We start from the raw sequence: 23866 nt of genomic DNA, 5'->3' as shown, positions 1-23866 counted from the left end.
GTTCGGTGGTGTTGTTTGGATTGGATGATTCAAGTGTTGTTCGGATTGGATGATTCAAGTCTGAAGAAACAAGACATATTGGCAATTTAACAATTTATTCATTTAATAAACAGGAGCCTCAGTAGCGTGTGGAAGAACCATACACAACCACAACAGCCTGGCACCTCCTCCTCATGCTGGTCACCAGCCTGGTCACACACTGTTGTGGGATGGCATCCCATTCTTCAACCAGCATTTGTCGCAAGTCAGCCAACGTGGTTGTGTTGGTCACTCTAGGACGAACAGCACGCCCAAGCTGATCCCACAAGTGTTCAATGGGGTTGAGGTCAGGACTGCTGGCAAGCCATTCCATCCTCTCCACTCCCAAATTCTGGAGGTAGTCTCTGAGAAACCCTGCTCTGTGGGGGCGAGCATTGTCATCTTGGAGGATAGAGTTCGGTCTGTGGAGATATGGGATTGCCACTGGTTGCAGAATCTCATCTCGATATCTCTCTGCATTGAGATTGCCTCCAATGATGACAAGCCTCGTTTTTCCAGTGAGGGAGATGCCGCCCCACACCATCACACTGCCTCCACCAAAAGATGTTACTCTAACGGTGCAGCAATCAGCATAGCGTTCTCCGCGTCTTCTCCACACTTTGACCCTATGATCCAACTGCCTTAGGCAGAATCTGGACTCATCGCTGAACATAACGTTCCTCCACATGTTCAGGTTCCAGTGCACGTGTTGCCGACACCAGCGCAAACGGGCCTGACGGTGAAGGGCAGTCATGGCAGGCCTCCTGGCAGCCCTATGAGACCGGAGATCGGCTGCGTGCAGTCTGTTCCGAATTGTCTGGGCAGAGAGCCGTCGGCCATATCGTCCTGCAAACCTTGACTGCAAATCTGTAGAAGACAGCCTACGGTTCCTAAGTGCTGACAGGGTGAGGAAACGGTCTTCTTCGGGTGTCGTCTTCTTGGGACGCCCACTTCGCGGCCTGTCTCTGACATCACCCGTTATATGGAACTTGGCCTTCACTTTGGAGATGGTACTAGGGCTCACTCCAAATAATGCCGCAACTTGGTTTTGCGGAACACCAGCTTGAAGTTGCCCTATCGCACGGGCCCTATCCAGATCAGTCAAACGTGGCATGCCGATTCTTGGAGCAGACACCAACTGACCACTGTAGCAGGGCCCATGCTCACAGATGCTGCCAATCAGGTGCCAATCAGGCACCTGATTGTCAGCACCTGGGGGTACCAGAAGCTCAAAACAAAAGTCAATAGCAACAGCAGAATAAGCTGTTTGGCATTGGCAGAAAAGATTTGGCAAATTTTTCATGGGCGCAACCCATATACTCAGCTCTGCTGCTCATCCCACAAATGCATGTTCCTTACAAATGTGGCACCATTTAAAAGGGAAATAAACAGGCTTTCTAACGGTATAAGATTTATTGCCAAGAAGCATTGTTACAACAAAGAAATAATCTACCAAACACAAATTTCCTTACTTTTTGTGCTATGTTTAGAATAGTGGGTAAGGATCGTGTTAATGCATGTAACTCATTTTTCACAAAAGTGAGGGTTAGCAGAATATTTTGCACCGACCCCCTCAATTATATGTTAAATTCAAAACTAAACTATGGTACATTACTCATGTCTAAAGCTAGCACTTCTGTATCAGTGTAGGTATGAATGCATTACGTTTTATTACACTAATATAGAATGAAAAGAAGGAAAAAATATCTTGACATGTGTTCACAGTTATTTCATTCACAATATTAGGATTTCTGTAAATAAGTTTGATGTCATTGATTGCGAATGTGTATGGGTAAGCCCTAATGAAATGTATATGAGCGAACAGTGATCATGATAGGGAGAACCAAGTGCTGAGAAGTGTGCGCATGACTGATTTTATATATATACTAGACCAAGTGGCCCTGTTGGGTCCAAACCTCTCCTGCATTGGTGCAGCATTCCCCTCCTCCCCTCCCCTCCTCCCCTCCTCCCCTCCCCTTCACCTCTCCCTCCCCTCCCCCTCTCCTATCCCCTTCACCCCTTCCCTCATCCCTCTCCTCCCCCTCCCCCTCAACCCCCTTCACCCCTCCCCCATCACCTTCACGTCTCCCCCCCATCCCTCCCCTCTCCTCCCTCCCTCCCTTCCCGACCGCCCCTCCCCCCACATCCTCCCCCTCCCCTTCCACCCCTCCCTTCCCCCTCAGCCCAACCGTGCCCCCGTGGCCTTGGGGCGGAAAGGAGAGACAAGGAAAAGGCACTGACGTCAGCCCCGTTCCTCCTGCGGGCCTCTTCTGTGGGCTGGGCGTGGAGCTGAAGCGTCTCCTGCAGCTCAGCTGCAATCTGCGTTGCCGGGTGGGGAGAGTCTCCAGGGGCCGTGGGTGCACCAGAGTGGACAGGGAGAAGGGACGGCCATCTTATGGATCCTCTGCCGCAGCCTCTGCCACGTGCTGCACCACGGGATGAAGGTACGGTGCGGGGCATGCCGGAATGGGCGCCAGTACCGCTGGTCCTCTTGGGGGGGGGGCATTTATTAAAGTTTATTAGGTCCATTCTTTTTTTAAAAGTAATAAAAGTGGGTTTATTCAGACCACGGGGGAATGGTGTGTAGGGTGGGCCTAAAATTGTCGCGCTGTCCTATACTGTTTTGGCTGTGTAGAGGGCATGGTGCACACATAAACACATAAACATAATACACACAAACAAACTGAGAGTTTTAGTAATACACTAGACCAAGTGGCCCGTTGGGTCCAAACCTCTGCTGCATTGGTGCAGCACCCCCTCCTCCCCTCCCCTTCACCCCTTCCCCCCCATCCCCCTCCCCCCCGACTCCCTCCCCATCCCCTCCCCCCAACCCGCCCTACCCATCACCCCTCCCTCCCCATCCCCTTCACCCCTCCCTCCCCTCAGGGAGGGAAAAAGCAGTGACATTGGCCCCGTTTCTCCCAGGACCCTCACTAGGGTCTCTTATATCCCACAGCTCTGCTCTTGCTCCACCTCCCCCCATTTATAACAAAGATACAGTTCCCCTTGTCCTCACCTTCCACCCCATCAGCCGTCGTATACAACAAATTATCCTCCAACGTCCAATGGAATTATCCGCCACCTCCAACAGGATCCCACTACTGGCCTCATCTTCCCATCTCCACCCCTTTCTGCTTTCCACAGAGATCGTTCCCTCCGTAACTCCCTGGTCCACTCGACCTTTTCCACCCAAACCACCCCCTCCCCAGGTACTTTCCCCTGCAACCGCAGGAGATGCATAATCTGTCCCTTTACCTCCCCCCTCGACTCCATCCAAGGACCCAAACATTCTTTCCAGGTGAGGCAGAGGTTCACCTGCACCTCCTCCAACCTTATCTATAGTATCCGCTGTTCCAGATGTCAGCTTCTCTACATCAGCGAGATCAATCTCAGGCTCGGCGATCGTTTCGCTCAACACCTTCGCTCAGTCCGCCTTCTTGCTATTGAGGGGGTGCAGCAAAGGTTTACTCGGTTAATTCCCGGAATGGCGGGACTGTCATATGTTGAAAGACTGGATCGACTAGGCTTGTATACACTGGAATTTAGAAGGATGAGAGGAGATCTTATCGAAACTTATAAGATTATTAAGGGGTTGGACACGTTAGAGGCAGGAAACATGTTCCCAATGTTGGGGGAGTCCAGAACAAGGGGCCACAGTTTAAGAATAAGGGGTAGGCCATTTAGAACTGAGATGAGGAAAAACATTTTGCAGTCATAGAGTTGTGAATCTGTGGAATTCTCTGCCTCAGAAGGCAGTGGAGGCCAATTCTCTGAATGCATTCAAGAGAGAGCTAGATAGCTGAGTCAGGGGGTATGGGGAGAAGGCAGGAACGGGGTACTGATTGAGAATGATCAGCCATGATCACATTGAATGGCGGTGCTGGTTCGAAGGGCCGAATGGCCTCCTGCACCTATTGTCTATTAACCAACCTGATCTCCTGGTGGCTCAGCACTTCAACTCCCCCTCCCATTCCCAATCTGACCTTTCTATTCTAGGCCTCCTCCATTCTATTCTAGGCCTCCTCCGTTGCATGCAAAAAAGACAAAAACTATAAATATTAAACATAGCCATAATACAATGACAGTAACTAAATTAAGCGTAAATGGCTCCTACACACCGGCCCCCTAATTGTTCTGCGTATATGACGAAGCAATTACTAATAGATACCAAAAGGAGCTAACAAAAGTAATATGCATTATCTGTTGGCATACAAACTTCTTTAGCGATTCTTCAATCTTCTCCTTCACCTTCTAGAAGCAGATAAGCAATAACCTTCTTGGTTATTGGTCTTACCAAGATGTTGTCCTTAGTCTGAAGTCGTACAGTACGCACAAAACCTTTAACGTCTGGCATAATCTCCAGTATCCTGCCCATCAACCAAGAACCTCGTGGTGCAGTAGAATCAACTACCAAGACGATATCACCTGGAATAAAATTTATTTTCACTCTCAACCATCGTTGACGTTCTTGAATTAGAGGTAAATATTCTTGTGTCCATCGTGTCCAAAAAAGGTCCGCCATATATTGTACCTGTCTCCATCTGCGTCTAACATACAAATCTTCTTTTACAAAAAGCCCAGGTGGTAACATTGGCTTAGTTTTCAATAAAAGAATATGATTTGGTGTAAGTGCTTCCAGGTCATTCGGATCATCAGAACTCTTGGTAATGGGTCGGTCATTCAAAATTGCCTCAATTTCACAAAACAAAGTTTGCAATCCTTCTTCATCCGGAATTTGTTGTTTAAGAACAGAGCGCTGCACATTCCAAAGCATGCGAATCAATTGTTCCCAAACACCGGCGTGATGGGGGATTAAAATACCATCGTATCCCTTGTTGAAGCATATCATTCTGGATCTTGTTCTAATTCAAGCCTTTAAGCGCTTCTCTCAACTCTCTTTCCACTCCAACAAAATTTGTACCATTATCAGATCTTAACGATAGAACTTGACCTCGTCGACAAATAAATCTTCGTAATGCATGAATACAGGAGTCTGTGTCAAGTGTAGATGCAATTTCAAGATGTACCACTCTACTTGCCATGCAAGTGAAGATTACACCATACCTTTTCAACAGACATCATCCTCTTTTGACCTCGATAGGACCGAAATAATCAACTCCTACCTCTGTAAATGGAGGATTATCAGGTTGAATCCTTTCCAGAGGCAAGTCTGCCATTTTCTGTTCTCCAACTCTTCCTCGCTGACGCTTGCACACAACACAATTCTTTATAGCCTTTCTTGCAGCGGAGTTACCTTTGACAATCCAATATTTTTTACGAAGTTTCGACAACATGTGATTTCTTCCTCCATGTCCAATCTGTTCATGAATATGTCTTAACAGCAATGTTGAAATATGAAAGTCCTTCGAGAGAATAATAGGATGCTTAGCTTCTTCAGGCATCGCTAGCTTATTTAGGCGACCACCTACTCTCAGAAGTCCTTTATCCAGTATTGGGTCAAGCCTGTATAAATAACTAAATTTACAACCTGTAAAAATTTCATATTTAAATTCAACCGATAAGTTGGTCAAATAACATAGGCACCTTTTTGTTTTTTTTTGTGATATATGGATTTTTCAAATGTGAATATCTCATAAAGACACATTTGTGGGTTAGCAGGACATCATCGCAACAACCCCCTCAATTTTAAATCATTCAATCTTAAACAAGGACAACGCTTTTTATTTCTGTCATTCATGGTAAGATTTACATCATTTTGTGTGTGAGATATACAGGGTTGCACTGTTTCGCATATCAACGAACCAATGAAAAGATCAGGTCCTGATTTATTCCAGCTTTTCACCTTCCTGAAGAATGGTCCCAACCAGAAACATCACCCATCCTTTTTCTCCAGAGATGCTGCCTGACCCGGTGATTTACTCCACCACTGTGTCAATTTGAATTGGTTTCTTGCTTCTGTACCTCGTCGGGCAGCATTGGTCATTTTAGTGGATGTCAAGGGTTTTTAACTAATCAATTCACCAATTTACATTTTCTTGGCCCTATGTATAAAGTTAAATGTTTTTTCAATTATATTGTGGATACAGTAGAGTTCTATTGATAGCAAATACTCTCTGCTTCCATGACTTTTTAAAATAAAACAAAAAGAGATACAACTCGTGGAGGTCAAATTAAAATTAACAGAGAAAGCAAAGAAGAACAGTTTATTAAATATGATCAAATATGATCAAATTGGCCAAATACAGACAGAGTGGAATAAGAAAATAACTGCAGATGCTGGTACAAATCGATTTATTCACAAAATGCTGGAGTAACTCAGCAGGTCAGGTAGCATCTCGGGAGAGAAGGAATGGGTGACGTTTCGGGTCGAAGAAGGGTCTCGACCCGAAACGTCACCCATTCCTTCTCTCCCGAGATGCTGCCTGACCTGCTGAGTTACTCCAGCATTTTGTGAATATACAGACAGAGTGGATCTCTAATGCAAATATTCAATCAGTAACATCCAAAGTTTAAAGATCACGAAGCAGCAACTCTTCAAGAAATAGTTATAAATGTCAACTGTCAACTTATCCAAGAAGTTGAACAAAAATAATTGTTTGTAAATATTTTATATACAAAGAAATCGCAGAGTTGTGAATACTGCCCAGTCTAGCACACAGAATCTGCTTACAAAAATGGTGTCAAAAATTATCCATGACCTACTATGGTTTTTAGGGTCGAGTGGTCTTTCTTGCTCCTCTATTATCTTTGGTCAGGAGACTTGTGACTACTTTTGTACTACACTACTTTACTTACACATGTACATGCAGAACCCATTCAGAAGTCAACAAACGTGCATACAGCCCGTGGCCGTGGACTAGTACAGTAAGAGGTGAAAATCCCACAAATACTTTTCATATTATCTATTGATAGTTGTAGAAATCATAGATTTCTTCCCCCCCCCCCCCCCCCCCTCCAAACCAAAAATAATAAAAAATGGTTGTTATTCATTGTCACGATCTCACTCACTCACCAAAGCAGGCCAGCAAGCGACCAAGGAAAAGTCAAACAATCAAAATCATTGTAGTTTTGTACAAATGAACTATAAATACACCTAGTTAACAGTTTTGAAAACAGTATTTTCTTACCTCGAAGAAGCAAAACTGGAAAATACGAGGGGGGAGATCCGAGTGCTTGCTTTGCATTATGTTTCTGAAATAAATAGTTACGGTTTGCAAAGGAGTGGAAGGCCTATTTTAAATACAGCTCGGGTTGCCAACTGTCCCGCATTTGCTGGGACATCCTGTATTTTGGGCTAAATTGGAGGCTGTTTGGGTGGAACTCAGAAATGAGAAAGGTTTAGCAACACTTATAGGGGTGTATTATAGACCGCCAAATAGGGAACGAGAATTGGAAGAGCAAATATGTAAGGAGATAGCAGATATTAGTAGTAAGCACAGAGTAGTGATTGTGAGTGATTTAAATTTTCCGTACATAGACTGGGAATCACATTCTGTTAAAGGACTGGATGGTTTGGAGTTCGTAAAATGTGTGCAGGATAGTTTTTTGCAGCAATACGTAGAGGTACCTACCAGAGAAGGGGCAGTGTTGGACCTCCTGTTGGGAAATGAGACGGGTCAGGTGACGGAGGTATGTGTTGAGGAGCACTTTGGGTCTAGTGATCACAATGCCATTAGTTTCAGTATAATTATGGAGAAGGTCAAATCTGGACCAAGGGTTGAGATTTTGGATTGGAGAAAGGCTAATTTTGAGGAGATGAGAAAGGATTTAAAAGGAGTGAAATGGAACTTTTTGTTTTATGAAAAGGATATAATAGAGAAATGGAGGATATTTAAAGGTGAAATTTTGAGAGTACAGAGTCTTTATGTCCCTGTTCGGTGGAAAGGAAAGAATAATAATTTGAAAGAGCCGTGGTTTTCCAGGGAAATTGGACACTTGGTTCGGAAAAAGAGGGAGATATACAATAAATATAAGCGGCAGGGAGTAAATGAGGTTCTTGAGGAATATAAAGAATGTAAAAGGAATCTTAAGAAGGAAATTAGAAAAGCGAAAAAAAGATATGAGGCTGCTTTGGCAAGTAATGTAAAAGTAAACCCCAAGGGGTTCTACAGATATGTCAATAGCAAAAGGATAGCGAGGGATAAAATTGGTCCATTAGAGAGTCAGAGTGGACAGCTATGTGCTGAGCCGGAAGAAATGGGGGAGATATTAAACAATTTATTTTCTTCGGTATTCACCGAGGAGAAGGATATTGAATTATGTGAGGTTGTAGGGACACAGGGATTGGTCCAGACCATCGAACCCTCTGATTGGTAGAAGAGGTGAGGTGGTGCGCAGGTAAAGGAACTAGGCAGTCTCGTTTAGTCCTCCGAAGGAGACAGTAAGATTTATGGTTGTCTGTCGTTTGGTGCGTTGATTGTCACGGTTGTTAATGTTATAATAAACGTCTACCTCAACGTACTTCGCCTACGACTCGCCATAGTGGTGACCCCGACGTGATCACAGATCACCAAGATGTCCCATCGGGAGGCATCGACGCCAAACGCAGTCGGCGTTCATCTGCCCCCGTTCTGGGCCCACCAACCACGCCTGTGGTTCGCCCAAGCGGAGGCACAGTTCCACCTCCGGGGAATACAGGAGGACGCGACCCTGTTCTACCACCTACTGAGCGTCCTGCCGTCGGAAACGTCCGCACGGGTCGCACAGTACGTCACCGACCCGCCAGAAACCGATAAGTATGCGGGCCTCAAGTCGCTGCTGCTGAAAACCTTCGGGCGCAGCCAACAACAGCGGGCCAGCACACTCCTGCACTTACCTGAGCTCGGGGACCGACCGCCGTCGGTCCTCATGACGGAGATGATGACTCTAGCGGGAGAATACACCAAATGCCTCATGTTCGAGGAGGCATTCCGCGAAAAGATGCCAGAGGACGTCCGCGTAGTCCTAGCAGACGTTACTTTCGGGGACCCGATGGATTTCGCAGAAAAGGCGGACGCACTGGTCGCGGCAAAGGCGAGGCGCCCCGGGTCAGTAAATCGGGTTTCAACACAGGTGAGCGACCGACCGCGCGGCCAAGATGGCGCCCATCCGCCCGCCACTTTTCAAAAAACCCGCCAAGCTGCTACGTCGACGGCGGCCATTTTGAAACAGGCCCGCAACACAGAAACACACCAGCGCGGCTGGTGTTTCTTTCATAGAAGGTGGGGAGCAGCGGTACGCAACTGTAGAAGCCCCTGCACATTCTCGGGAAATGCCTCGGCCGATCAAATGTAGAGGCAATCTCGATCGGCCAGAACCATCGCCTCTACCTGGCGGAGCAACATACGGGTACCGTTTTCCTCGTGGACACCGGGGCGATCGTCAGCATTGTGCCTCCATCCTGCCAAGAAGCGCGATCAGGTAAGACCGGCCCCCCACTCATTGCGGTCAATGGCAGCCCTGTCCGTACCTACAGAACACGGGACATGTCCCTGTCCTTTGGTTCCGGAACCTACAACTGGACTTTCATCATCGCAGATGTAGGCCAGGCAATCCTGGGCGCGGATTTCCTTTGGGCTTTCTCGTTAATCCCTGACATCCGTGGGAAGACCCTGCAGTCGTCGTCCAGTAGCGTTGACCCCCCCCGCTCCTTCGGTTTCCGTGTCATCCAGCCCAACCGTCCAGGCCGTCACTACGACCTCCGACCCGTTTGCTGCGATACTTGCTGATTTCCCGGAGCTCCTAGTCCAGCGATTCGACACACCTGCCGCCAAGCACGGAGTCGTGCACTTCATCCCCACGGAGGGACCGCCTGTTTTTGCCCGAGCCCGACGCCTACCCCCTGATAAGCTGGCAGTCGCTCGCGAAGAGTTCCTCACTTTGGAACGGCTGGGGATCATACGCCCGTCAGACAGCCCGTGGGCCTCACCGTTACACATGGTCCCAAAAGCATCTGGGGGGTGGAGACCATGTGGCGATTACCGACGTCTGAACGCCATCACCACGGCTGACCGATACCCGATCCCGCATATTCAGGATTTTTCTGCCAGCCTAGAGGGTGCCACGGTTTTCTCAAAACTGGACTTAGCCCGAGGGTACCATCAGATCCCGGTTCGCCCCGCAGACATTCCTAAGACCGCCACCATCACCCCGTTTGGGCTTTTTGAGTGGCTGCGGATGCCTTTCGGCCTCAAAAACGCCGCCCAAGCTTTCCAACGTCACATGGACCATGTGGGTCGGGGTATGCCTTTTGTATTCATATACCTAGACGATATTCTCGTGGCAAGTCGGTCTGCTCACGAACACCGGTCCCACCTGCGCTCCATTTTCCAAAGGTTGCAGGACCACGGTCTCATCCTACACCCGTCCAAATGCCAATTCGGACTATCCTCAGTAGATTTCCTGGGCCATAGGATCACACAGGCAGGTGCCGTCCCCTTGCCCGAGAAGGTGGCTGCTATCCGCTCTTTCCCCCGCCCCGACACTATCAAAGGGTTACAAGAGTTTGTGGGCATGGTGAATTTCTACCACCGCTTCGTCCCGGCGGCAGCCCGGATCATGCGCCCCCTTTTCCAATGCCTCGCGGGTAACTCCACCGAGCTCGTGTGGTCCCCTGCTGCCGACGCGGCTTTCGCGGCAGCCAAGCTGGCCCTCGCGAACGCCACCATGCTCGTCCACCCGCGCTCCTCTGCCCCCACCGCCCTCACCGTCGATGCCTCCGGCGTGGCGGTGGGGGGCGTCTTAGAACAGCAGGTTAACGGCCTCTGGCACCCTTTGGCCTTTTTCAGTCGCCAGCTCACTCGCCCCGAGATAGCTTACAGTGCCTTTGATCGGGAACTCCTGGCCCTCTACCTAGCGATCCGTCATTTTCGCTATTTTTTAGAGGGTCGCTTTTTCGTGGCTTTCACTGACCACAAGCCACTGACGTTTGCTTTTTCGAAGGTTTCCGATCCGTGGTCGGCCCGCCAGCAGAGACACCTCACTTACGTTTCGGAATTTACCACCGACGTTTGGGCACATTGCGGGAAAACTAAACGCCGTGGCGGATGCCCTGTCCAGACCAGCGGTTTCCCCGGTTGCCGAGGTAAGTTCCGGGGTGGATTTCCAGGAGCTCGCGGAGGCTCAGCGCCTGGAAGACACCCCCTCCCTGTACCCCCACACCACCTCGGGGTTGCGGCTGGCACAGGTAGCCTGTGGTCCCACGCGTACTAAACTCTGGTGCGACGTTTCCCTGCCGCGCACCCGACCGGTAGTACCCACTTCCATGCAGCGCCAGGTTTTTGACACTATTGACGGCCTGGCACATCCGTCCATACGGGCCACTTCGGCTCTGATTGCGGCTCGATTTGTCTGGCACGGGCTGCGGAGGCAGGTGGCCGCCTGGGCCCGCTCCTGCATTCCGTGCCAAACCTCCAAGGTCCACCGGCACACTAGGCCCCCCGTCCAACAGTTCACGGTCCCAGCAGTCCGATTCCTCCACATCCATGTGGATCTCGTCGGCCCATTACCCCATTCCAGGCGCTACACCCACCTCCTCACGGTAGTCGAGCGATTCACCCGGTGGCCAGAGGCGCTCCCGTTGTCCGACATCTCAGCAGCCTCCTGCGCGCGGGCTCTGGCGCTAAATTGGATTGCCCGATTGGAACAGAGGGATCTGGGAATAACTGTACATTGTTCCCTGAAGGTGGAATCTCATGTGGATAGGGTGGTGAAGAAGGCGTTTGGTATGCTTGCCTTTATAAATCGAATATAGAAGTTGGGATGTAATGTTAAAATTGTACAGGGCATTGGTGAGGCCGAATCTGGAGTATGGTGTGCAGTTCTGGTCGTCAAATTATAGGAAGGATGTCGACAAAATGGAGAGGGTACAGAGGAGATTTACTAGAATGTTGCCTGGGTTTCAGCACTTAAGCTACAGAGAGAGGTTGAACAGGTTGGGTCTTTATTCTTTGGAGCGTAGAAGGTTGAGGGGGGACTTGATAGAGGTTTTTAAAATTTTAAGAGGGATGGACAGAGTTGACGTGGGTAGGCTTTTCCCTTTAAGAGTGGGGAAGATTCCAACAAGGGGACATAGCTTCAGAATTGAGGGACAAAAGTTTAGGGGTAACATGAGGGGTAACTTCTTTACTCAGAGGGTGGTGGCTGTATGGAATGGGCTTCCGGTGGAAGTGGTGGAGGCAGGCTCGATTTTATTATTTAAGAGTAAATTGGATAGTTATATGGATAAGAGGGGATTAGAGGGTTATGGTCTGAGAGCAGGTAGATGAGACTAGATCAGGAGAGTGATCGGCATGGACTGGTAGGGCCGAACGGGCCTGTTTCCGTGCTGTAGTTGTTATATGGTTATATGGTTATATGGGTTGTCCCGTACGGGACAGCCATTGTCCTGTATTTGAGTGCGACCAGCAGTGTTCAGGATTGGACCGCCAGGTGCTTGTGGGTTTTCATTCTCCAGGTTAGTTTCCCCCACCATCTCTCTCCTCTCCCTTGGGAAACAGAAAACAGGTGCAGGAGGAGGCCATTTGGCCCTTCGAGCCAGCACCGCCATTCATTAAGATCATGGCTGATCATCTACAATCAGTAACCTGTACCCGCCTTCTCCCCATATCCCTTGATTCCACTAGCCCCTAGAGCTCTATCAAACTCTTTTAAATTCATGCAGTGAATTGGCCTCCAATGCCTTCTGTGACAGAGAATTCCACAAATTCACAACTCTCTGGGTGAAAAGGTTTCTTCTCACCTTTATTCTTTGACTGTGTCCCCTGGTTTTGGACTCCCCCGACATTGGGAACATTTTTCCTGCATCTAGTTTGTTTCGTCCTTTTATAATTGTATATGTCTCTATAAGATCCCCTCTAATCGGATAGCAGTAACAGGATCGTTCCGAGTCAGCACAGATTCACGAGGGGGAAATCATGCTCGACTAATCTTCTGGAATTTTTTGAGGATATAACTAGGAAAATGGACAAGGGAGACCTGGACTTTCAGAAAGCCTTTGATAAGGTCCCACATAGGAGATTAGTGGGCAAAATTAGAGCACATGGTATTGGGGGTAGGGTATGGACATGAATAGAAAATTGGTTGGCAGACAGGAAACAAAGAGTAGGGAGAAATGGGTCGCTTTCAGAATGGCAAGCAGTGACTAGTGAGGTACCATAAGGCTCGGTGCTAGGACCGCAGCTATTTACAATATACATTGATGACTTAGACGAAGGGATTAAAAGTAACATTAGCAAATTTGCAGATGACACAAAGCTGGGTGGCAGTGTGAAGTGTGATGAGGATGCTATGAGGACAGGTTGTGTGAGTGGGCAGATGCATGGCAGATGCAGTTTAATGGGGATAAATGTGAAGTTATCCAGTTTGGTGGTGAGAACAGGAAGGCAGATTATTATCTGAATGGTGTCAAGTTAGGAAAAGAGGAAGTACAACGCTATCTGGGTGTCCTAGTTCATCAGTCACTGAAAGTAAGCATGCAAGTACAGCAGGCAGTGAAGAAAGCTAATGGAATATTGACTTTCATAACAACAGGAGTTGAGTTTCGGAGCAAAGAGGTCCTTCTGCATTTGTACAGGGCCCTAGTGATACCACATTTGGAGTATTGTGTGCAGTTTTGGTCTCCAAATTTGAGGAAGGACATTCTTACTATTGAGGGAGTGCAGCTTAGGTTCAAGAAGTTAATTCTCGGAATGGCGGCACTGTCGTACGTTGAAAGACTGGAGCGACTGGGCTTGTATACTCTGGAATTTAGAAGGATGAGAGGGGATCTTATTGAAACATATAAGATTATTAAGGAATTGGACACGCTTGAGGCAGGAAATATGTTCCCGATGTTGGGGGAGTCCCGAACCAGGGGCCACAGTTTAAGAATAAGGGGTAGGCCATTTAGAACGGAGATAGGTGGAGACAGGAAGATAGAGGGAGATCTGGGAAGGAGGAGGGGAAGGGAGGGACAGAGGAACTATCTAAAGTTGGAGAAGTCGATGTTCAGACCACTGGGCTGCAAACTGCCCAGGCAAAATATGAGGTGCTGTTCCTCCAATTTCCGGTGGGCCTCACTATGGCACTGGAGGAGGCCCATGACAGAAAGGTCAGACTGGGAGGGGGAGTTGAAGTGCTCGGCCACCGGGAGATCAGTTTGGTTAATGCGGACCGAGCGCAAGTGTTCAGCGAAGCGATCGCCGAGCCTGTGCTTGGTTTTGCCGATGTAAATAAGTTGACATCTACAGCAGCGGATGCATCCAAGGACCCAAACAGTCTTTCCAGGTGAGACAAAGGTTCACCTGCATCTACTCCAACCTCATCTATTGCATCCGCTGCTCTAGATGTCAACTTATTTACATCGGCGAAACCAAGCGCAGGCTCCGCGATCGCTTCGCTGAACACCTGCGCTTGGTCCGCATTAACCAAACTGATCTCCCGGTGGCCGAGCACTTCAACTCCCCCTCCCATTCCCAGTCTGACCTTTCTGTCATGGGCCTCCTCCAGTGCCATAGTGAGGCCCACCGGAAATTGGAGGAACAGCACCTCATATTTCGCCTGGGCAGTTTGCAGCCCAGTGGTATGAACATCGACTTCTCCAACTTTAGATAGTTCCTCTGTCCCTCCCTTCCCCTCCTACTTCCCAGATCTCCCTCTATCTTCCTGTCTCCACCTATATCCTTCCATTGTCCCGCCCCCCTGACATCAGTCTGAAGAAGGGTCTCGACCCGAAACTTCACCCATTCCTTCTCTCCCGAGATGCTGCCTGACCTGCTGAGTTACTCCAGCATTTTATGAATGAATGTCTTTTCTATATGTTGTGTACCCCTGAATATTCAGTTCCCAGCCCTGGTCCTCTTGTAGCCATGTCTCAGTGATTCCCACATCATGCTTGCCAATGTCTAACTGAGCCTCAAGCTCATCCACTATATTTCTTATACTTCGCACATTTAAATACAACACTTAAATTTCCGTATTCACCTCCCCTCTCACACCGGTCACAATTGGCCCCGACCTTACTCTCATCCCTTCTAGAACTTCCCTCCCCATTCATTCGAGAGTCCTTTGCAATTTCTCCTGTATTTGCTTCCCCTTTAACTCCATCTCCATATTCCCAGTTTGTCAACCCCTCCCCCTCACTACTTAGTTTAAAGCCACACTTGTAGCACTAGCAAACCTACCTGCCAGAATGTTAGTCCCCCTGCTGTTAAGGTGTAACCCGTCCCTTTTGTCCAGGTCATCCCTACCCCAGAAGAGATCCCAGTTGTCTAGAAATCTAAATCCCTGCTCCCTGCACCAACCCCTCAGCCATACAGGAATGGAGTACATGGAGTAGGAATGGCCTACTCCTGCACCTATTGTTTATTGTCTATTGCTTAATCCTTCTAAAATCCAGCGAATACAAGCCTAGTCTTTCCCATCTTTCCTCATATGACAGTCCCTCCATCCCAGGTATTAACCTCGTGAACCTACGCTGCATTGCCTCAATAGCAAGGACGTCCTTCCTCAAATTAGGAGACCAAAACTGCACACAATACTCCAGATGTGGTCTCACCAGGGCCCTATATAACTGCGGAAGGACTTCCTTGCTCCTGTACTCAAATCCTCTCATTATGAAGGCCAACATGCCACTTCACTGCCTGCTGTACCTGCAAGCTTACTTTCAGTGACTGGTGCACAAGGACACCAAGGTCTCGTTGCACTTCCCCTTTACCTAATCTGACACCATTGAGATAATAATCTGCCTCCTTATTTTCGCCGCCAAAGTGGATAACCTCACATTTATCTACATTATACTGCATCTGCCATGCATCTGCCCACTCACTCAACCTGTCCAAGTCACCCTGCAACCTCCTAACATCTTCTTCGCAGTTCACACTGCCACCTAGCTTTGTGTCATCCCCAATCCTGGGAGTGTTTTTAATTTCCACGTTTTAATTATTAAATCTCTTTGGCGTCTCTCAAACCCCCACCATACCCCACCCCCACTGCCCCTGTTCGCTCGGAGGCGAAACACTCACAAATTCCCTGAGCAGCGACGCCCCTTAAATCTCCCGAGTGCCAACCCCCGTAGGAAGTGAACACCTAGCGAATTGTCACAGCAGGTAGCAGCTCTGAGATTTTATCAACCGGCTCATCAGATCTGTTGCCGTTCGATGTCCATCTCGCCTCCTGCAAGATTCCTCACAAGTCCCTCCCTCGTCGCTTCCTCCCACTGAAAGGCTAACACGATTCTATCTCCCTGCAAAATCTCGCCGGACGCCAGCCTCTACTTTGGTCCTGATTCCTGGAGCTCGCCTCTTCTGTATCCACTGCAAACTTTCTCCCCCTCTCTCTCTCCAGCCTCAGCTCAGGGATACTTCGCATACAAAACAGCTGACTCAATCGACCTTGCATCAAGATAATTAGGAGAAAATGCATAGGGTAGTGTTAGATACTAATAAGCCAGCTCAGGTGAGCGAGTGCATCTGCTCAACAGAGCAGGTGTAAATCTAAATATACCACTGGAAAGCAATTTTAATTAAACAGTAGGGTATTACCACTTCCAAAATAGACCAGTACTAGTCAGAATAAAACATCACGTTTAACACAAACATCACAACCATTATCTGGTAAATCAAACTAAGATATGGATTTAATCATTCTTTATCGAGAAACCACCAGTTATATAGTGTAGAAAACTAATTTTTCAAAAGAGTGAAATAAAAAGTTTTGTTACATTTAAAAAATTATGCCTTTCAAATCAAAATCAATCTTCAGTCTACAACATCATCTAAAGTCTTCTCTCCTGGGTGCAGATGTACAACAAGTTGTTGGCTCGAATAAATGTATCTCCATATTTGCTCTTAAGCTGACCATCTACATATTTTTCTGTCTGTACCAGTTCATATATCCATCCAGACAAGCTAAAACACCTCGGTGATCCACACCCGAGTTCAGTTTAACAATCATTGGCCTCCCTGTGATTTATCTTTGAAAATCGCTGGGCGTTTGCTTTCGCAGGCTCATTTTGCTTCCTTCGGCCTATGCACGGTCCACTAATGGCTTGATTCGGACGCGGCCGAAGTTGCGCAGCAAACCGCCTCCCGACCCAGGCGGCCGCCATTGGTGGAGTGGGAGCACGAAGCCGCTGGCTGGGTGCGGTCACGTGGGGTGAGGTCACGTGGGGGCGCGGGTGGTGACGTCTCCTTGACCCGTTTTCGAAGTGAGGAAGTTGGCAACCCCAGCATACAGCCTTGAAAGCTCTTTCGCAGAGGACCACATTACCCAGAAAGCATTGGGCCAGAGGCCGCCGGCCGCATTTAGTCCAGGGCGCAGGCGCCGTACACTGGAAGTGACGCCACGAGCCGCGCAGTGCGGGTCTTGGCGTAGGTCGAGCTGCGGGTCGGAGCTGATCGTCGGCTTTAATTAGCGCCGAGGCCGGGCCGAGGAGCAGCCACCGGCTGGGGGAAGAGTCGATGTGAGCTCCACGACACAGAGAGCCACCGCATTGACGACCGGCCCGCCGGAGGTTCAGCGAACTGGCTGCCAGGAATGGGCCTGACCACGACGCGGCGCTGACGCGGTGATAGAGTAGAGCGGCTTCTCTTCCGCGTGGGACTGTGGGTAATTCGACCGCCATTAATTCCCTTCCGCCCAGGCTACCGACGGCCTGAATGTGAGATGGTGCTGGGTTTCCACACCTTACCGAACTCCCGGTATCCAGATCTGGAGTGGTAGCGCTGGAGACGGAACTCAGGCTCGAACAAAGTTATGCTCCCAGAATAACACCAACGAGAATTTTCTCATTTCATATCACCAGAACTTTTTATTATCCCAGCTGATAGAAGAACAATTGTGAGTTGTGGCTGGAGGGAATGAAAACGGCAAGTGTTGTGAGAAAGAGAGGAGTGGGCCTTTTCACACACTCAATCCATTCTGATCATTTACTGACCATTCTCCTCATACTCTATTGTCCTTTCCATAACCCCTTATTATTTTTATATGTAGATTTGTTGATCTTAGACTGACAGTTGAGCCTTCCGAGATCTCATTGCAGCAGAAGTCCAAAGATATGCCAACATTGAAATAAGAAGCAAAATAATTAATTTGGTCGTCATCTTTACTGATACAGGGAGATATCTCCCTGTTCTCCAGGCACATGAACGGATTCACTGAGTCATCTGACCAGATGATACACCAAGAGGATCAGTCCAGGGAGAGTCCATTCACGTGCTCTGACTGTGGGAGGGGATTCACTTATTTATCCTGTCTACAGAGACACCAACGAATACACACTGGGGAGAGGCCATTCATCTGCTCTGACTGTGGGAAGGCATTCACTGAGTCATCCTACCTGCAAGCACACCAGCGAATACACACTGGGGAGAGGCCATTTGCTTGCTATGAGTGTGGCAAGCGATTCAACTGGGCATCCAGTCTGAAGAACCACCAGTGGGTTCACACCAGGGAGAGGCCCTTCACCTGCTCTGAGTGCGGGAAGGGATTTACACGGTCATCCAAACTGCGCATTCACCAGCTGGTTCACAGTGGGGAGAGGCCGTTCACCTGCTCCGAGTGCGGGAAGGGGTTCACTGAGTCATCGGACCTTCGGGTACACCAGCGAATACACACTGGGGAGAGACCCTACCCTTGCTCTGAGTGTGGGAAGGCGTTCAGTCAGTCATCCAAACTAGTTAACCATCAACGGGTTCACACCGGGGAGAAGCCGTTCATCTGCTCCGAGTGTGGAAAGGGATTCACACGGTCATCCAAGCTGCGCATTCACCAGCGAATTCATACTGGTGAGAGGCCATTCACCTGCTCCGAGTGCGGAAAGGGGTTCACCCAGTCATCGGACCTTCTGACCCACCAACGGATTCACACCGGGGAGAGACCGTACGCTTGCTCCGAGTGCGAGAAGACGTTCTGTCGATCTTCTGACCTGTTGTCGCACCAGCGGGCTCACGCCGCAGAGGCACTGTCTGCCAGCTCCCAATGCGACAAGGCGTTAAGTCAATCGTCTGACCTACCTACCAACGTGAGACCGTTTACCTGCTTCGAGTGTGGGAAGGGATTCTCTTGGTCATCAAGTCTGCTGAGGCACCAACAACTTCACAGCGGGGTGAGGCAATTCATCTGCACCGAGTGCGGGAAGGGATTCACGCGTTCATCCAGACTGCTCGCTCATCAGCGAGCTCACGCCGGGGAGAGGCCATTTAACTGCACCGAGTGTGGGAGGGGGTTCATGCAATCATCACACCTTCTGACACATCAACGAATTCACACCGGGGAGAGACCGTACGCGTGCTCCGAGTGCGGGAAGGCATTCAGTCGATCATCTGACCTGGTTGCGCACCGGCGAATACACACCGGTGAGAGGCCATTCACCTGCTCCGAGTGCGGGAAGGGATTCACTCAGTCATCCCACTTGATGAGACACCGACGGACTCACACTGAAGAGAAGGTTTGAGTCTGCGGTGCGTTCCCAGGACATCTAAACACAACAGCTGCCGAGACACCAGTGTGACTGCGGCCATGGGGTCTGCAGTTAGTGCCATTGTTCATCAAGTCCAGTTTTAGATCCTGGTTGTTGGGCACATTGGAGGGGGGGTTGGTGGGGGGTTCACCCCCAGAATTGGAGGAAGAATTCTAATCTTCATCAATTGTAAATATTTCTTTCTTTCTGAACTTGGTGTGAGGAGGCTGTGAAGAGACTCCCAGAGGATGTGGACTGGCTGAACAGACGGGCAGGAACATGACAGACTGAGTCAAATGTAGGAAAGTAGGAGATCGTCAAAGCTTAGTGGGAAAAGTACTGCGGTTAGAGTGTCTGTTTCTGCCTCAGTATCACATCAGTGACTCCCTCTCGGAGTCTGTGGTCCCTTCAGTCTCCGGATCTGTGTCTCCTTCAGTCTCAGGGTCTGTTTACACTGAGTCACTCAGTGACATGGTCTGTGTCTGCCTCAATCTCAGCGTCTTTGTACCCTGAATCACTGGATGCCTCCTGCAGTGGGACTCGTTTGACTCTAAGCCGAATTCCCACTTTTATCCTTGAGTAAGGTTTCTAAAATCCAACTTGCCAGTCACATTTAATGGTTCCTTTCCCGCCCTTCTTATTCACTGCTTGAGTTCCGGAAAGGCTCTGTCTGATCTTTCTAAAGCTTACATTTTGCTTCCTTTTCTGACCAAATTTATAACCTGCTGCGGTCATCCAAGGTTCCTTTCCCTTGCTATCCTCATTCCTCCTCGCCACTGGAACATGCTGATCCTGAACTATGATCAGCTGCTTTTGAATCAACTACTACATATCTGGTCGGAACTAGCCCAATAACAGTTGCTCCCAATGTACCCTTCCGAGCTCCTGCCGAATACTGTTGTAATTTTTTTAATTGGTTGAAAGATATAGCATCTAAACAGGGTCTTCAGCCAATTGAATCCATGCTGACCATCGATCACCCGCTCTTCACACTAGGTCTGTGTATTCCCTCTTTCTCATCCACTCCCTACAAACTGGGGGGCAATATACAGAGGCCAATTAACATATAATCTGTCAATGTATCTTTCCTGCTGGAAATTCCATAGTACCATAATGTAGTGATTTAATGGTTCAATGGTACTTTATTTGTCACGTGTACTGAGGTACAGTGAAAATAATTTGTGTATACAGTTCAGTACAAGTATCATCCTAGATAAGCACTTAGATAATCTTAGATAAGCACCTCAGATACAGTACAAGTGTATAGCAGTCGGTACACTGAGGCAGCATATGGAGATGCCAGTTTGGTGCCATTTTCAAGTCCCAGTTGTAAGTACAGGGTTCTTGACCTAACCATGAAACAAGTTACTGTAGATGCTGGTTTACACAAAAAGACATAAGGTGCTGGAGTAGCTCAGTGGGTCAGGCAGCATCTGTGGAGAGCATGTTAGGTGACGTTTCGGTTAGGACCCTTCAGGCAGATGCATCAGTCTGAAGAAAGGTCCCGATCCGAAAAGTAATTTGTCCATGTACCCCAGAGATGCTGTCTGACCCTCTGAGTTACTCCGGCACTTGGTGTATTTAATATCAGAGTGATTGCACCTTTCTTATTTATGAGCTCTACCCATATTGCCTCAGTGGATGCACCCTCCTGTATCTCCCCTCTGACTGCTGCCTTGACAGTCTCCCTGATTAGTAATCAAACTCTTTTCCAGCTTTGATTTAGGTTTATTATTGTCATGTGCACCAAAGTACAGTGAAAAGCTTTGTTTTGCCTGCTATCCAAACAGATCAGGTAATACTAGACATAAACACAATCAAGTCAAACTCAAATACAATAGATAAAGTGGAATATATTGTGAGCAGAATATAGTCAGAATATAGCAGTATATAGAATATGTAGTGCATCAGTTCCAGAGCCAAAGTCCAATGTCCACAATGGGGTAGATGTGAATTTCGCAGCACTGGCTTGTGGAAGGACTGTTCAGAAGCCAGATAACAGAGGGGAAGAAGCCGTTCCTGAGTCTGGTGGTGTGCACTTTCAAGATTCTGTACCTTTTGCCTGACATGAGCGGGGAGAAAAAGGAATGACCCTAGGATGGGAGTGGACTTTGAATATGTTGATACAAGGAACTGCAGATGCTGGTTTACAACAGGATCTTCAGAGAAAAGGGACATGAAATGATTATATAAATCACTGATTAAGTCGGCTGCTTCTCCAAGGCAGTGTGGTGCTGATGGTGTCAATGATGGGAGGTCTGGTCAGTGTGCTCCATTCAAGTCTCAATACAAGGTCATATATGAATTCCAGGTACAGCCTTGAGAAGGCCATCAAGAACGTGAAGAGACACTTTGATGTAAACCGGACACAGCACAACCCCACCTCAGCAATGGACTTTGTTTAGGTTGCACTGCATACTTGTGTTTACACTATTATGCTTAATTATGTAGTATTAATGAAAATTTACTGTATTACCTATTGCATTTTCATGTTGTGTTGTTATGTTATTGTGTCTGTAAAGCTGCAGTAAGAAATATTTTCATTGTTCGGTTTCTAGTGCAAATGAAATGCTCGAAACACATCAAAATACTCTCGACCTGTTTCTTGTACATTGGCCTTCATTGGGCAGGGTTGTGAATATAGAAGCTGGGGTGCATGCCACAGTTTTATAAGACGTCGGTGAGGCTACATTTTTTCTAAACAGAGGTAAGTTTATTTACAGTATAAAATGACAGTGAAAACACGACAGTGAAAGTAGACATCTAAAAAAATGAATATACATAAAAATATTAAACCAAACCATTATTATTTTCTTCTTAGAAACACTCAGGCCCATGCAGCACCCACGGCGGGGCAGCTTGGCCAGCTTAAACCAGCTAAGTGAACCCCTGACCAATTATCCCTCCCACCCTCATTTCTGCACTGGATGCCCAAAGAACAGAAAAATGGAAGAGTGAGGCTGATATGCAGTCAGAATTTGAGGAACAGCCCCTTCAAATATTCAAAGAGTTGCTACAACCTCTCATGTCCCATGTACATGTGGCACACCGAGCCACGCTGACCATCGATCATTCATATTAGTTCTATGTTATCCCACTTTCTCATCCACTGCCCACACACAAGCTGCGATTATAAACAGGTCAATTAACCTGCAATCCTGCATGTCTTTGTGATGTGGGAAGAAACTGGAGCACCCAGAGGAAACCCACACAGTCACTGGGAGAAGTGGATATTCCACATATTCAGCACCCACGGTCAAGATCAAAATTGGGTATGTAGGAAGGGACGACAGATACTGGTTTAAACTGAAGATAGACACATAAAGCTGGAGTAACTCGGGGACAGGCAGCATCTCTGGAGAGAAGGAATGGGTGAACTTTCATTTCACTGCACATCTGTACGTGACAAATAAACTTTACTTGACTTGGGTGATGTTTCGGGTCGAGATCCTTCTTTGGGTTGCTGGTGCTGTGAGGCAAAAGCTCTACCAGCTGTGCCACTGTGCTGCCCTAGTCATCATACTATTTCTGATATTTATTACAATTCCTTTGTGTCAAACAGTGCAAGGCGCTCTTTAAATGCAGGTTTAAAAGCTGCTTGCGGTTGACTACATTACCCAGAAACATTTGAGCCGTGTGACGCATATGTTCCAGCAGGCGCCACGAGCCACAGTGCGGGTCGCCATGAGCGGCGAGTCGGAGCCGGGCCGTGGGTTTAATCGAGGCCGGGCCGGGCATCTGCGCCCTCGGGGAGAATCGATGTGATCCCCACAACACAGCGAGCCACAGCACTGATGACCAACCCACCCGTGGCTCCACGGACACCCCGCCCGCAGTAGGCCTGACTCCCCGTGGCGGCTTGAGACCGGACAAGGGCACACGAATAAATGTAATGTTCCGAGTAGAGAGATAAAGAAAATTCTCATAGCTACCAGATCATTGAATTATTCTATCTGATACAAGAAGTTGTGGCTGGAAGGGAATACAAACGGCAAGTGTTGTGAGAAAGAGTTGTGAGTCTTTGGATACTCTCAATCCATTCTGTAAGAAAATAACTGCAGATGCTGGTACAAATCGACGGTATTTATTCACAAAATGTTGGAGTAACTCAGCAGGTCAGGCAGCATCTCAGGAGAGAAGGAATGGGCGACGTTTCGGGTCGAGACCCTTCTTCAGACTGATCACTTCTGATCACAATCCATTCTGATCACTTCGGTCATAATATTCTTTTGTCCTTTCCACACCCCCTTATTTTCATACAGAGAACTTTGTTGATCTCAGACTGACGGCTGAGCCTTCGGAGATCTCATTGCTACCGAAGTCCAAATATGCCAACAGTTGAATGAGGAAATAAAGTAATTCACTCCGTTGTCTTCCTTACTGGTCCGTGGGTTCACACAGGGAGATATCACCCTGTACTTCAGGTGCATGAACTGATTCACTCAGTTGTCTGACGATGAGACAAAAGCA

At 48.2% G+C, this 23866-nt stretch overlaps 1 protein-coding gene across 2 annotated transcripts in view; it reads left to right on the top strand.

The window, feature by feature from the left end:
* LOC144601146 (uncharacterized) overlaps positions 1–23866 on the top strand; it is a 50334-nt gene that overhangs the window by 23444 nt on the left and 3024 nt on the right. Inside the window, exon 2 of one of the 2 annotated variants that reach the window (XM_078413100.1) lies at positions 18136–22820. In XM_078413100.1, the coding sequence (XP_078269226.1) occupies positions 18136–19390 (1255 nt within the window). In that variant the 3' untranslated portion in view covers positions 19391–22820. Of the gene's footprint in view, positions 1–17277; positions 22821–23866 lie in introns of those variants that run through there. The other variant, XM_078413101.1, reaches the window with a different exon arrangement.

The sequence above is a fragment of the Rhinoraja longicauda genome, chromosome 16, assembly GCF_053455715.1.
Source record: "Rhinoraja longicauda isolate Sanriku21f chromosome 16, sRhiLon1.1, whole genome shotgun sequence".
Taxonomy (NCBI): domain Eukaryota; kingdom Metazoa; phylum Chordata; class Chondrichthyes; order Rajiformes; family Arhynchobatidae; genus Rhinoraja; species Rhinoraja longicauda.
The sequence above is the reverse complement of the archived record's forward strand: the minus strand, read 5'-3'. Positions and strand labels throughout refer to the sequence as shown.